Source organism: the organism of the source record quoted next, unplaced genomic scaffold (assembly GCF_019419815.1).
Source record: "Pyrus x bretschneideri cultivar Hongxiangsu unplaced genomic scaffold, Pyrus_bretschneideri_v1 Contig21, whole genome shotgun sequence".
NCBI lineage: Eukaryota > Viridiplantae > Streptophyta > Magnoliopsida > Rosales > Rosaceae > Pyrus > Pyrus x bretschneideri.
Window position 1 is genome coordinate 6,961,234 of NW_025999513.1, and position 13,539 is coordinate 6,974,772.

General features: G+C 40.1%; 2 protein-coding genes across 2 annotated transcripts; both read right to left on the minus strand.

The window, feature by feature from the left end:
- Positions 1–56: 56 nt before the first annotated feature.
- On the minus strand, positions 57–8,591 carry LOC103950309 (pleiotropic drug resistance protein 3-like). The gene is given in 26 exon segments (XM_048584568.1): positions 57–522; positions 616–869; positions 963–1,135; positions 1,234–1,461; positions 1,623–1,756; positions 1,850–1,933; positions 2,108–2,398; positions 2,496–2,832; positions 2,963–3,032; positions 3,275–3,409; positions 3,499–3,649; positions 3,762–3,865; positions 3,953–4,113; positions 4,296–4,609; positions 4,914–5,192; positions 5,280–5,305; positions 5,308–5,343; positions 5,346–5,579; positions 5,672–5,762; positions 5,842–5,895; positions 5,971–6,047; positions 6,142–6,301; positions 6,576–6,660; positions 6,829–6,914; positions 7,913–8,036; positions 8,191–8,591. Coding segments are annotated over 26 exon segments (4,356 nt in total). The 3' UTR covers positions 57–255.
- A 1,633-nt stretch (positions 8,592–10,224) lies between these two features.
- Positions 10,225–12,798, minus strand: LOC103950310 (pentatricopeptide repeat-containing protein At3g06430, chloroplastic). The gene is given in 3 exon segments (XM_009361501.3): positions 10,225–11,343; positions 11,346–11,892; positions 12,151–12,798. Coding segments are annotated over 3 exon segments (1,836 nt in total). The 5' UTR covers positions 12,796–12,798; the 3' UTR covers positions 10,225–10,699.
- Positions 12,799–13,539: the final 741 nt, after the last annotated feature.

Here is a 13,539-nt window from a genome sequence, read left to right on the forward strand (position 1 = left end):
AACTTGTTATTCACGAAATTCAAATGCAAGATATTCCTTATATTAGTAAAGATAAATAGTACTAAACCGTACAAATTTTGATAAATATATCTTAGCCGTTCGATACTTGTCGAAACCCGTCCTATTTTCGACTGGAAAGTTAGTACAAATTTTGTAAATGGTGATTCCAATGAAATATGATTGAAATAATTTATTGACAAGTATACATTATTCATACATATATCTGCAAGATCCAGACAAAAATCCTCAACTTCTCTACCTCCTCTGGAAGTTTAACTTTCCAATGAAGTATGCGAAAAGAGAAGCAAACGCAATGGGGAGGAGAATAGAAACAGCAGCAACAAGGCCTAAAAGGTTGTAGTCAAACCCGAAGTAATCTTCTAGGAAGGCAGCGACAGTTTTAGTCTCTCCGAACGCCTGGATTTCCTTCTGCATATCTCCATACTGCGAGGTAAGCATTCCGTTTAGGGCCCATGATGTAGGGGTTAAATAATACAACCAGAGCCACCACTTCGGTATGTGCTGCATCAAGCAAATAATAGGCTCCAGTTAGTTTTCTGCGTGTAATTATTTCTCCGAAGTGTAAATGTTAAGCTAAATGATTCGCAAACTTACCGGCCTTGGAAGGACAAACCCGGAAAACAAGTTCAGCATTGCGTACGAAGCTGAAGCCACGATCGCGGCCACCTGAACATTTGGTGTCAACGACACTATCAGCATTCCTAGGTAATTGAAGCTTAGTAGTATGCAGAACATGCTATAGAATGACCAAAATATCTTGTAGGCAGACCACTGGTAGCCGATCATTGGGTATGTGATCGCAACATAAATAACTGCTTGAGTGACCAAGTAAGGAACCTCAACCAGTAACCTACAAAATGTTGATGAATGTCTTTAATTAGACTTGGATGACTCACAAGTTGTTGATGAATTTATTAAAGTTGCGCTAAAAAGAACTAAAACCTGTGCGAACGAGTAGGCCCATGAAGAGAACATTCCTGCAAATCTTTCTCGGTATAGAACATTCCGCTCTGTGGCAACGTATGGTAGAACTGTTGAGCAATTGTTTATGCCAAAGAATATTACTGCACAGAACATTGAACCATACATATTGAAGAGGTCTTGCTGGCTATTTCTGTGAAACACGAAAGTTATGGTCAATAAATCATCTTTAAATGAAAATCATGAAGTTTTGTGGTTTATACGAGCATAAACAAAACTTTGCAGACTAACATTTTATTTCCTTGATCCCAGAACAGTATTCCAAACAGCAGAGATGCGCAAAACATAAATATTATGCGTGTCAGATTATATGAAGGACTTCTCCAATAAGACAAGTTCTGTTTCCACAGGCAAGCTTTGAACTGCCCCCAACCGTTCTGTGGAAAACGAGTAGCAAAATGCATTTCGTTTGAACCAGGAGATGGTGAACACAATTGCTTGGCTAAATCCTTGTTCGTCCTAAAGTCAGAGAGCGAGAGTCGTGAGTAACCAAGTTGACATGTGGATGCAAATGATAAATAATAACAATATGAATGTAAACAATTTGGATGTAGTCTTCGTGTTTACTAGCGTTTGCACAAATGAAGGGGAAGAGAGGTGAGGGATCACATTATGCTTACCCATACAAGGCGGATTCCCTATATATTTGCGCAAAATCTATACCGAGCTCAGATTCCACAGATTTTGAAGTAACTTCTAACATCCATGTCGCTGGATTATAATTGTCTTTAATTGAGGGCACCCCGGGAATACTCTAGCGAAATCAAGAAAAGTGGATCAGGACTAAACGATTATATGTTTTCCAGAGACAAGTTAATGCTATGTAAAATAGCAGTTGTTCAACTACCTCGAAGTACTCAATGACCTTGCTTGAGTTCTGCCCCAGTGGACCGCAATAGATTATGCGTCCCCCGCTTTTCATCAGAATCAACTGCAGTGAAGGTGTGAACCATTGTTATTCAAAGGACATTTAAGTGATGTATCATGTCAATGAAAGAAAAAACTGATCAAACACAATATTTCCGAGTTCAAGTGCGAAAAAAGCATAAAGTCATGATGAAACTTTTGAGATCAATTACTTTAAACTTCAGAAAATCACTTTTACCTCATCAAATGCCTCGAAAATATCAATGCTTGGTTGATGGATGGTGCAAACAACCGTTCTTCCCGTTGCAGCAACATTTTTCACTGCTCTCATGACAATAGCAGCTGCCCGTGCATCTAAACCTGAAGTTGGTTCATCCATGAACATGATCGATGGATTGGCAACAAATTCCACAGCTATGGTAAGCCGTTTACGCTGCTCAGTTGATAAACCACTTACTCCTGCCATCCCCACTAAGCAATCTTTAATCCCGTCTAGCTCAATAGTTTCGAGGACCTCCTTTACAAATTCCTGGGGAAGGAAGGAAAAAAAAATTATCATGCAATTTAATTCAAATGTTCAAGTCAAGCACCATTGAAATACTCATGTTCTTGAAAAGATAGCATACGGCTTTAGTATTAGAATCGATATGAGAAGGGAGGCGCAGCCAAGCAGAATATACGACTGATTCTTCGACAGTTATTTGTGGAGAATGTATGTCATTTTGCTCACAGTAGCCTGATACCCTAGCAAATGTATCTTGAACCTTAGGGTACCCTCCAATTCTTATCTCCCCTTCAATGGTACCACCAGTTTTCCTTCCACAAAGAACATCCATGAGAGTTGTTTTCCCAGCCCCGCTGACTCCCATTAATGCCGTTAGAATACCTGGCCCGAAAGAACCTGTAATATCAGATAGGAGCTGAAGCCTTCTCTGCGTAAAGCCCCGCCTTCTCATTTCCTGCAACGTAAATAAAGATAGCAGAACTAGCCATATGAGCTGACATTATTCATTCCTTGCATTTCTGATCTCCTCAGAATTGAGAGAGAGAGAAAGAGAGAGAGAGAGAGAGAGGGGTTCTGAATGATTACCAAGGAGTGTCAACATAGTATTGTACATCCTGAAATGCTACTGCTAGGGGCTCAAATGGTAAAACCATCCTCCCTGGAAAACAGAGAAAAGAGAAGCAGAATAAGATCCATTATGTATCCTTTTCCTTTTTTGATACAAGCGGTATTCTACTTCAAACTAATACAAACCGTGGGGAAGGGGATTAGAACTCGGGTGCATATGGGGAAGAACATAGCGAAGTGGCTACACTTGGTATGCATCTAAATATAAAAGAAGCCCACCCAATTTACTATATAATTAAATAAGCAAAGATGAAGAACGAAAATTCTCCTCACCCTTCTTGGCTTCTGCAGTCGTGTTAGGTGCACTAGTGGGTTTCTGCTCTGTATCTGTATCGGTTTTTCTGTCTCCTTTTCCTTGCAGTTCATGATACTTGTCGTAAGAAATAATAGCAGGCGGCCTTCCGGGAGCTGAACAGAAGACGAGGGCTACTTAACAAAACCAGATAGAAAATATTGCTGCTTAAAGTGGTGAAGTGATGGATGGAGAAGAAACTTACACTTCAAGAAAGTCAAAGCTAAGGTGAAACCAACATTGAATAATACCGTGAACCCTACTAACGCGCCAAGTGATATCCAATAGAAATAGCCTTCAAAGTTTAATCCACGGCTTTCGAGTACTTGTTGACCGAGAGTTGTGTTTCCATAAACCTATTGAGTACAAGTAAAGAGCAAAGTCACTACTGGATGGAGGAATAGCTCTACCATTGCTTTTATGTGCTGTGTTTAGTGATAGTACAACGCTGGATGGTAATTTTCTCACCTTTTCCCATCGGGGCGCTAGGAATTCGTTAACTGTTAATCCTATCTCCCCATAGGTCAAGGGAGAAACCCAAAATCCCCACTTCATCCAAGCCGGCATATATGCTGCAACAAAACATCGTCTAAGTATGACTTAGAGTAGCAGAATTTGTAGGTATACAAAAGTGGGAAAAAGCTAATGAAATATCTTACATTTTGGTATAACAAAACCACCAAATAGTAAAACAGACAGTATTGCTGAAGTACCAGCTGTCATAGCAGCACCCACAGTTTGAAAAACCGAAGCAATAAATCGAAACATGGATATTGATGTTAGGTGCATAGCGAAGAGTAGAAGGAACTGGCGAAAGAACCTGCAAAACATGTGCAAGAGCTACAATTATATTCCGGACATCTAACCAGAGCGTTTATATTTATTCGTCACAAGTTCAGGCAAAGCTATAGACACGACTGAAGCATAACAACTCTTTCAAACATGTGACAGCCTATTACTTAACCATCTTACTAAAATCTGAATATTCGACCGCTGACTCACCTTCCAACCTCAGGGGTGTAACCGATAACATAGTATGTAAGAGCAGTCCAAACAAAAGCCTCCAAGCACGATAGCGGAACCTTTAGGATGGCAGCTGGGATTGCATAAGCCCAAGCAGGATAAAAACACAACTCCTTCTGTTTGTAGAAAACCACAATTCTTGAGACAGTCATTGACAATTCCGGGAATCCATCAGCGAGAAGTATGATGAGTCCGTAGAATAAAGAGCCCATATAATAATTTGCGTGGATCATGTCGATAGCCATTCGAGTCCGGAGGAAAACGGTCATTGTTATTGAAGAAATAATGACTAGCTGCAGGAAGAAAGAACACAAAAATTCTTCTAAATAACAAAGTGGATCAGATAGAAAAATGTTATAAACTAAGCCGAGGAATCTTCAATAGGGCAACTTGACCATGTGGCTGGCCAGCTACTCTCACAAGGGAACTAGCTCCCCCGTGTTTAGGTAACATCCGGCCCCACATACGTTAAAACCCAATGCATGGGTCCCACTCCTCGTGAGAGTGCCTGAGGAGCCACATTCTATCCTACTGAAGTTTTTCTCAAACTAAAACACGTAAATATGAGGGAAAAGGAAAGGAAAAAAAAGAAGCTACCTGAACTGATTTGAAAACATAAATAAAAGAATTTCTTTTCATCAGAAGAAATTCCCTCCTTGTGCAGGACTTAAAAAGTTCCCATTTAGGTAATGAGTATTTTCTAAAGGATAGAGCATCCTTGTGGCTTTGAGACTTATCGAATGGCTTCGAGAGCTCCTCGTTTAACTGCCTGCCTAGATGTCCATCCTTGAACTTCTTAATGAACTGATCGACCGAAACGTAGCTGTAAGGTTGAGGGCTGTCCCAATACTGCACTTGATCTTTTCTAGACATAACCTGAAGCAAAACAAGACCGTTTTTCTCTATTCAATGGTATAGAAAATAAGCCAATTCAATTAAGATATGAGTACGACAATAACCTACCTCCTGAAGGAAGTCAGCAACACCTTCCTTTCTGGGCACTTAAACCCACACTCCTCGAAAAATTGACAATTGAAGTTCTTGGCCCGTGAAACACAATCTTCCCTTCTGCCATTAAGACAATATCATCGAAGAGATCAAATGTCTCCGGTGCAGGCTGAAGAAGTGAAATCAACGCGGTAGCATCTGAGATATGCACGAAATGCTGAAGGCAAGATACGAGTTGGAAAGTGGTGGAACTATCTAAGCCGTTAGATATTTCATCCATGAACAGAGCTTTTGCAGGTCCAATGATCATCTCCCCTGCATAATACAAAAGTAAGTCGAATCTTATTTGATTTGACTCCGGGAGCTGAAATGCGCGTGTGCAACATTTAGTGTTATGTCAACACTACCTGTAGTCAACCGCTTCTTCTGGCCACCGGATATTCCTCTTCTTATGGGATCTCCTACCGATGTGTCAGCGCAAAAATCAAGACCAAGTATCTGCAAGACATTAGACAGTGAACAAGTCAGCAGCTTACAACAATCCAATTGAAACACACTTAGTGGGGAATTCAAATACCTTAAGAATATAATCAGTTTGAAGTGTATTTTTCAGTCCCTTAACAGATGTAGCCTGCAGCAGACAATTTCGATCACAGTTAGACCGATGAATTTATGAAGAACACAATGATCAGGGCATCGTAGGTACCTTCATGTAAGCATCTACGTCCGGATCTGGGACTATTCCTGCCTGCTTTTCCCTTCTACTGACTTCCATCATAATCTCTATTTGCACAAAATCACAAAAAATGATAACCAATGTGATAGGTTATAATATTCGAACTTGCTATTCTATTGCAGGCAAGGCAAGAATGCTTACCAGGTCGGCTTCCTACACCTTGACAACAGGCAGAGAAATCGAGTGTTTCCCTCACGGTGATCTCTGGAATATGCACATCCTGTTGGCTTACATAAGCTGAGGTTTTCTGAGGAACAAACTCTTCTAGTCCATGACCATTGTAACATAGTTCACCGGAAACCTATAAAAACAAAATGAATACTAAAATAGTCCGAAGCGTACACTCTTGTGCAAATGTAGCGTATTCATAGGATTCATTACAAATCATGATCAACTCAGGAACCAATCTCTTGAGGCGTTACATAACCAACTGATACTGAATCAACTTCATTAAGTACATTAGTTAAAACACAGGTTCGTCTTTCTCCGATTCTGTGAAGAATTCTAAAGCTTTTTCAATTTTGTTGTGATCCCTTATTCAAAACAATGCAGTGCCTTTTAGCGATTGTACGCACCTTGAGAGAATGGCTTAGCTTCCCTGCGAGTGCCATCAAAAACGTGGTTTTTCCAGAACCCGGAGGGCCAAGCAATAAGGTCATCCTGCAATGAAAAGAAGCCAAAGTTGGTTAACTCTAAGTTGCTTTGCTTATTCACTTTCTAATATCCTTCTAAAATTGTTCTAAAAATCTTAAAAAAACAGGTGAAATTTACTAAATTCTGCAACAGCCACAAATTGTTAAGCTAGAAACCAAGATTAAAGAAACTAACCTTCCCGGCTTAATAATTCCACTGACATCTTCAAGGATGCTTATCTTGGCATTGCGTGTTTTTGAACCTGGCAGTTCTGCGATGCCCTGTCATAAACAGAGCTCAAATGACTAATTTACCAGTTGATTCACTCGGAGATTATAATAATAAAACATAAAACTCATAACTTTAGATAGCGGAGCCAAAAATCTTTGTGAGTGAGGGCCTTTCGTATATGTATTGAGAAAAATTTCGAACTCATAACATGAGCAATTGAAGTAAGCTTCACCAAACTGAAAGACCCACTAAATTTAATACAGAGAATCAAAAGAAGTGTAGAATACACTAAGTGGGAGGTAGTAGAGCAAAGTACTAGTAAAAATTTGGAATTAAGGGTAGAAAGTACAAAGAAATTTGGTTTGAATCGTTTGACAAAAAAAGGAGGGCAGCAAGGAAGGTTGCAACTAATAGTTGATTAGGTTGCATTGAAAGTTGATTTTAAAATTTCATCCCGAGTTTCACTAAACCACAAAGACAATAAACAAAACTGTTAGAAAAATCTAAGACACAACATCTTCTTCACGAGGACAATTCATTTTTTTCGTCAGTGTCTCACAGTTCTACAACTGTAGGCTTGACGGTTGCTAGAAATTTCTTCTTACACAGTGGTCAGGATGGGCCTGATGTTAAGGATAGTATATCTTGATTTTCTGTTGTAATTAGTCATTGGACAGTTAGTTTGTTATTGGACAGTTATAGGTTAGTTTTTGATGAGCTGTCAAAATATAGCTCACTGTATAAATATCTCTGTACTCTAATTATTCAAGGTAATGAAAATACTTTCCTAATACCTGAAACCACTCTGGTCCCTTAGTGGCTCCGCCCATGTTAGGTATCATAGCAGGCGGTAAATCAATCGAGGTTTTAAGTTAAGGTGAAGAAAGTGGAGGTTCCACAATAAAACCAATTGACAATATGAGGAATATACCAATTATATATAAGCACGTGCAAGGTCCCTCATTTCTCTAACATGGGATTTACTCTCAGCATAGGCAGATAGTTTCCAATTTAGAAGATCCGGAGTCATATGAATTAGGATACTTACCAAAATCATACCCTTTAGAGCATTCCATAGAGTGGGCAGGGGCTTGCCATGAACTACCTTACACTCTGCTTCCACACAGAGATTCTCATATCTCACTTCCACCGTGGGCAACTTCACCCCAACCCTGCAAGGCCAAGACGAATATTAATATTTTACCGGAGTTACTGTGTGACGTTTAATTTCCAGAATAAGTAAAAACTTGCAATACAAGTAACCGTGTGCATTTGTGCTCAAAAGTATATATTTAGAAACCCGAAAAGAAGAAGAAAGAAGCTTACTTGTCGATTCTCTGTTTAATCTTCTGCAGTAGTTGAAGGTTATCATTCTCAATGTGTCTGATGAGCTTCTCTATGAAAACACGCCGTTCTTGCCCTCCAAGCGTGGTAACATCGACCACCCGTCTCCCCTTGGCATCTCCTTTCGCTGACTCGCCATCATAATCATCGAAAAGAGCGGTCGTAATCCTCTCAAAAGTGGGCAGTCTCTCAACTGCAGCCCAATGCAAGTCATGTTCTTCATCACCAACACAACCTTCATCATTGTCTCCTTCGGCATTGACAGTGGTGGTGCTTCGCAAACTCGAGGCGTGGCTTCGAAACGAGGATCTTATGCCCCTCCCAATCTCCGCTAACTCGAGCCGGAAAGACTCTATTTCATCTGCCCCTGCCAACTGAGCCATTGTCAGATAGAACTAGAGATGGATGAACTCAGACAGATATAAGTAACCATCGGAAGCCAGAAAACATGGCGGTCAACGATGTATCGCCATGCGTCATGGTTTGATAAGGCAAGGAAGAGGCAGTTCAACCAACTTAATTTAATCGTTAACAAAGACTTAAACCAATTAACAATAATTAAAACAGTAGCATAATTTTGAACACTCAACTTAAACAAAGGCGCATGGTTCTCACTGTTCAATATAAAACTCACTAATTTACATATACGAATCATAAAAGATTCCCTTGACTTTCTTTAATACGCGAAAAACTCGAGTTGGGCTGCATGATAGGGGCTGTTTTCACGCCGAGTTGAATTATAGTGGGGTCGGATCTGATGAAAATGTAGGGGTTACGTGTTTTTGTGAGTTTAAAAATTCCTTTGACTTTATTTGATACGAAAGAAACTTGTTTAGGGTTCTTAACTAGGTTAGCTATTTCAACGAGTGAAACTAGTTTGAGGTGACTGCAACCAAAATATAAGAGTTTTATGCTTTTGTGAAAGGTTCTCTATGAATAACGTGATTTAGATGCTATTATTATCTAAACGTGAGGTATGGTGGGACCAAAAGACAACCATTACTAAATGATTACAAGTCTTTTCTTCTTACACAAGAAAGAGTAAACAAATCATTATTTTATTTAAACCACAAAGCACCTTATTTGTCGAAAGGGATCATTCTCCGGATCCCTTCCTCCTAATCCACCAAATCAAGAGATCCGTGCTGTTGAAATTTAATCCAACGGCTACAAACAAGGGCCCACTTTAAAAGTTATAATAACTTCAACCGTTGGATCAAATTTCAATAGCATGGATCTCCTGATTTGGTGGATTAGGAGGAAAGGATCCGGAGAAGATCCCTTTCTCTTCTTTGCATGCCTTTTTTTTTTTTTTTTTTTTTAATTGTGAATATTGAAGAAGAAAAAATAAAGTTACCATAAGTGTGAGAAAACCGGACATGCATGGAAGAAAGAATGGTACAACAATTCGCCCAATTCAACTGAAAAAAGCCAAGGCACCTGAGAAGATCTTATAAACATAGCAATGCCAAAAGATCTTGCAAAGCATCCAAGACAATGACCAAAATGATCATAGAAAATACCACCAAACCAGCCATGCCCAGCAAAATACCACCAAAACCAGCCATGCGCGAAACATTCCACCAAAACCAGTCATGCATCTTTACAAGTTTACATGTAAAGTAACTTCAATGTTGCCAGATGTATATCCAATTCTCTTTTATCTCTCTCACCGGTGATAAAGTCATCTCATTGACATACCAGCATCTCGTCAAATGTATATCCATTTCTCTTTCTCTCTCTTATCACATGATAAAAATTGTGCAGGACACACCACAAAACAGTGGATCCTTCCACAAACATAATACATTTTCCTTTTTGGTTGGACATTACATTGAATAAAAATTAACATCTTGGATCAATTACCCCAAGGTATTGTTGTGTTGGACCCTTAAATTTTGGGAAAATTCAGATCAATTGTCTACCTCAAGGGACAACAGCAGTCTTAGCATGAAACCACAAGAGCATTCTACCAGTGCAGATTTGCTTCAAATGAATTAAAACGGCAACACAATATGTAACGAAAGAGTGATTAATTTCAAAAACTACGTGTTTACAGACCACCTTCTATAATTCTCCGGCTGCAGCTGCTGCAAACAATATATATGAGGCAATAACAAAAAGGAAGTCCTCTGTTGAAGACAGTTAGCACTCTTACAAATCTTCTTACAAGTTTGCAGCTTGTTTAGAGATCACATCAAGTTTGGAGAGAGGCACTTATCGACTCTGTATATACAACCATTTTCGATAAAGTTAAGCCCGGGATATCAGCCTATCAGATCAATTCTTACAGCCCTTCACCAGAAACATAAAACTGGAGGAAGCAGCATTGCTAACACCCATCCCACAATGGAAAAAGTTTGATTACCTGATCGATCGGCAATTTCACAATAAGAGCATGCTGCTGCATTAGAAGAACTGCGGAGAATGGAGATGCCCAGTGCGAGACTAGGGGATTCTTGGAGCGTACTGTTGCCTTCAAAGATCTCAATCAGACAACAACGCCAGACTCAGCTCCAGAAGCCTGATCACTTTGACTATCTTCAACACTAATCTGATCATTTTGATTGCCTTCAGCACTAATCTGATCAATCTGATTACCATCAGCACCAATCTCCTGCTCCAAGTAGTAGATCTTGTCGCTCATACCTTCCTTACTATACGCCTCAACCATGAGAGAGTATGTTGTGGAATCCGGTTGACATTGCTTATCTTTCATCCGGTTGAAAACTCTCTCCATCTCCATCAAATCCTCTGCCTTTGCACATGCAGCTATCACCGCATTATAAAATGTGGTATTCTCAGGTATCTCAAACTTTCCAGCCAATTGAACACTGCTAACCACCTTATGAAAGAGGCCTGCTTTGGCATACCCATTAATAAGGCAGCAGAATGTTTTGGTGTCTGCTTTCATGCCCTCAGCACGCATCTGTTCAAATGTGTATTCCATGTTTTTTGCATCTCCTACGTCCGCAAAAGCCTCAATCACATTGTTGTAAGTTGCGGTTGTCCATGGGAATTGAAGCTTGCGCATGTACTCCATCACAGTTGACATCTTATCATACAACCTCTTCTTCCCGTAAGCACCAATCAGAATGTTAAAAGTGCGAGTTTCCGGCTCAATCCCAAAATCACGAATTTCTCATACCACCTCTCCATCATATCTATCTGACCCTTGTTTCCAAACACACTAAGGATAACATTCATTGTCCAGACATCTGGCTTGCAACTTGTACCCTCCAGCATCCCCGACAACACCTTTTCCATCTGGTCATACTTCCCAGCCTTACCATATCCACTCAACACGATGTTTTGGGTAACCGTGTTTGGAATTATCAACCGCTCAGCCATTTCCTCATACAAGGACTCAACTAAGTCAAACTTCAAATGATCAATGCAAACCTTAATCAAGGTACTATAGGTAAAAACGTCAGGCTGGCATTGTGGGAGGGTCTTCATCAGGTTGAGAACAGAAAAGGCCTCATCAATCAGATTGTTCCGACAATAAGCCGTGAGCAAGGCTGTGTAAAGTTCAAGAGTTGGTTCACAGCCCTCTTCAACCATTGTATCGAAAAGCTGGCGGGCACGATTGGGTTGGCTGCACCTTCCAAGCAGCCCAATGAGTTTCATGTAAGTCCCTTCTTTCGGTTGATAAAATGGTTGCTCTCTAAGCATGTCAAACACCTGAACAGTCCATAGTACACAATTTCATCATACATTTTCCAAACAAAAACACCCAATTAATTCTAATTCCATTAAAATCATTCAGATAAAAAATTACATTTTTCAAGAACATGGTTCTAAAAACTAAATTGGGTAAGCATTAAAACACCATTTAAAAAAAAAAAAAAAAATTGAAGCAATTTGCATTCATCAAACTAAAAACCCAGAGGAAAAGGATGAAAAATTTGTTTAACTTTTGTTTAGATTAAGGGCAAAAACCTCAAGAGCTTGGAGCCACTGCTTCTTGTCAATGGCATCGGAGAGGGCTTCGGTGACGGTGTTCACCCATGCCTTGGCATTGTTCTTCCGGTCCAGCTTCTTCTTCACATTTTTCAAAGGGGGTTTTCTGTAAACCGCCGGAATCGACGTCTCCGAGACCCCCGGGAACTCCCCTTGCTTCCAGTGCTTCTTTCTGGTCTCCAAAGACGGATAGGAAGTGGAACGAGCGGGGGGCTTTCTGTAAGTCGCCGGAGTCGACGTCTCTGAGACGCCAGGGAATTCGCCTCGCTTCCAGTGCTTCTTTCTGGTGTCGGAAGACGGAGATGAAGTGGAGCGACCGGGGGCTTTCCTGTAATTCGCCGAGGTCGACGTCTCAGAGACGCCTGGGTACTCACCTTTCTTCCAGTGCCTCTTTCTGCTGTCGGAAGACGGAGATGAAGTGGAGCGACGGCTTACAGCTGGGGTGGTGAATGCACGGAGAAGCAGCTTAAAGTTGGGGTATTGGGGTTTCTGGGCGGCCGTGGAGTTTTTGTTGAGAGGGAGAGGATGAGGGAGGAGAGAGGAAGAGAAGGAGAGAGAGATTGAAGAAGCCATGGATGGATGGCTTCGGCCTGCGAATTTACTAAGGCAGTGGGTAGCGAGCATTGAGTAGCGAGGCGGGTTTTAGAAGCAGGGCTGCAGGGCGTTTAAATGACTTCTTTACCCTTTATTTTCTTATCCTCAAAGTACACTTTTTTATTTAGATTCTTTTTTAATTATTTTTTACTTGAAATTGAGACAATTTAAAAAAATAAGTTAGAAGGGTGAAATTCCCCATAGCTTTTTCAGATCTGAAAATAATAGATAACCGTAACTTGCTATCAGTTGTTGTCTTTTAAAAAAAAATAAAAAAAATTAGAAAACTTAAAGTAAACAGAAGACAACTTATCGCAGCAAGTAGGAGAGAACTTGGCTCGGGCAGTAGGGAAGCAAGCCACTCTCATAAAGGGCTGATATCGTGACGGTCGTACCTACATAAAGTCGGATAATACTCAAATACGGTGAAAATTGTTCATTTGAGAGAGTATCTGATCAGCTAGTTATCGTATTCAAATTTCTCTTAACAAGTAATGAGAAATTACAGTGGGACTACCTGTTTAGATCATCTCTTAAAGAAACTAACATGAAGTCGTTTTAGACCAAAATATAAGATCCTAAGTTTTTATGAGAGATGTCTAACGAATGACGTTGTAAACCCCTCTAACAATAATCTTCAATTACAAAGTTCTTCCACCATTCTAACCTGGTTAGTATGCTTATGCTTATATGAGCTCAAATAATGAACGAGGTTATGGTAATTGGATACAACGAGTTCGATTTCCTTCAATGTAACCCAGAAAATAATAATAA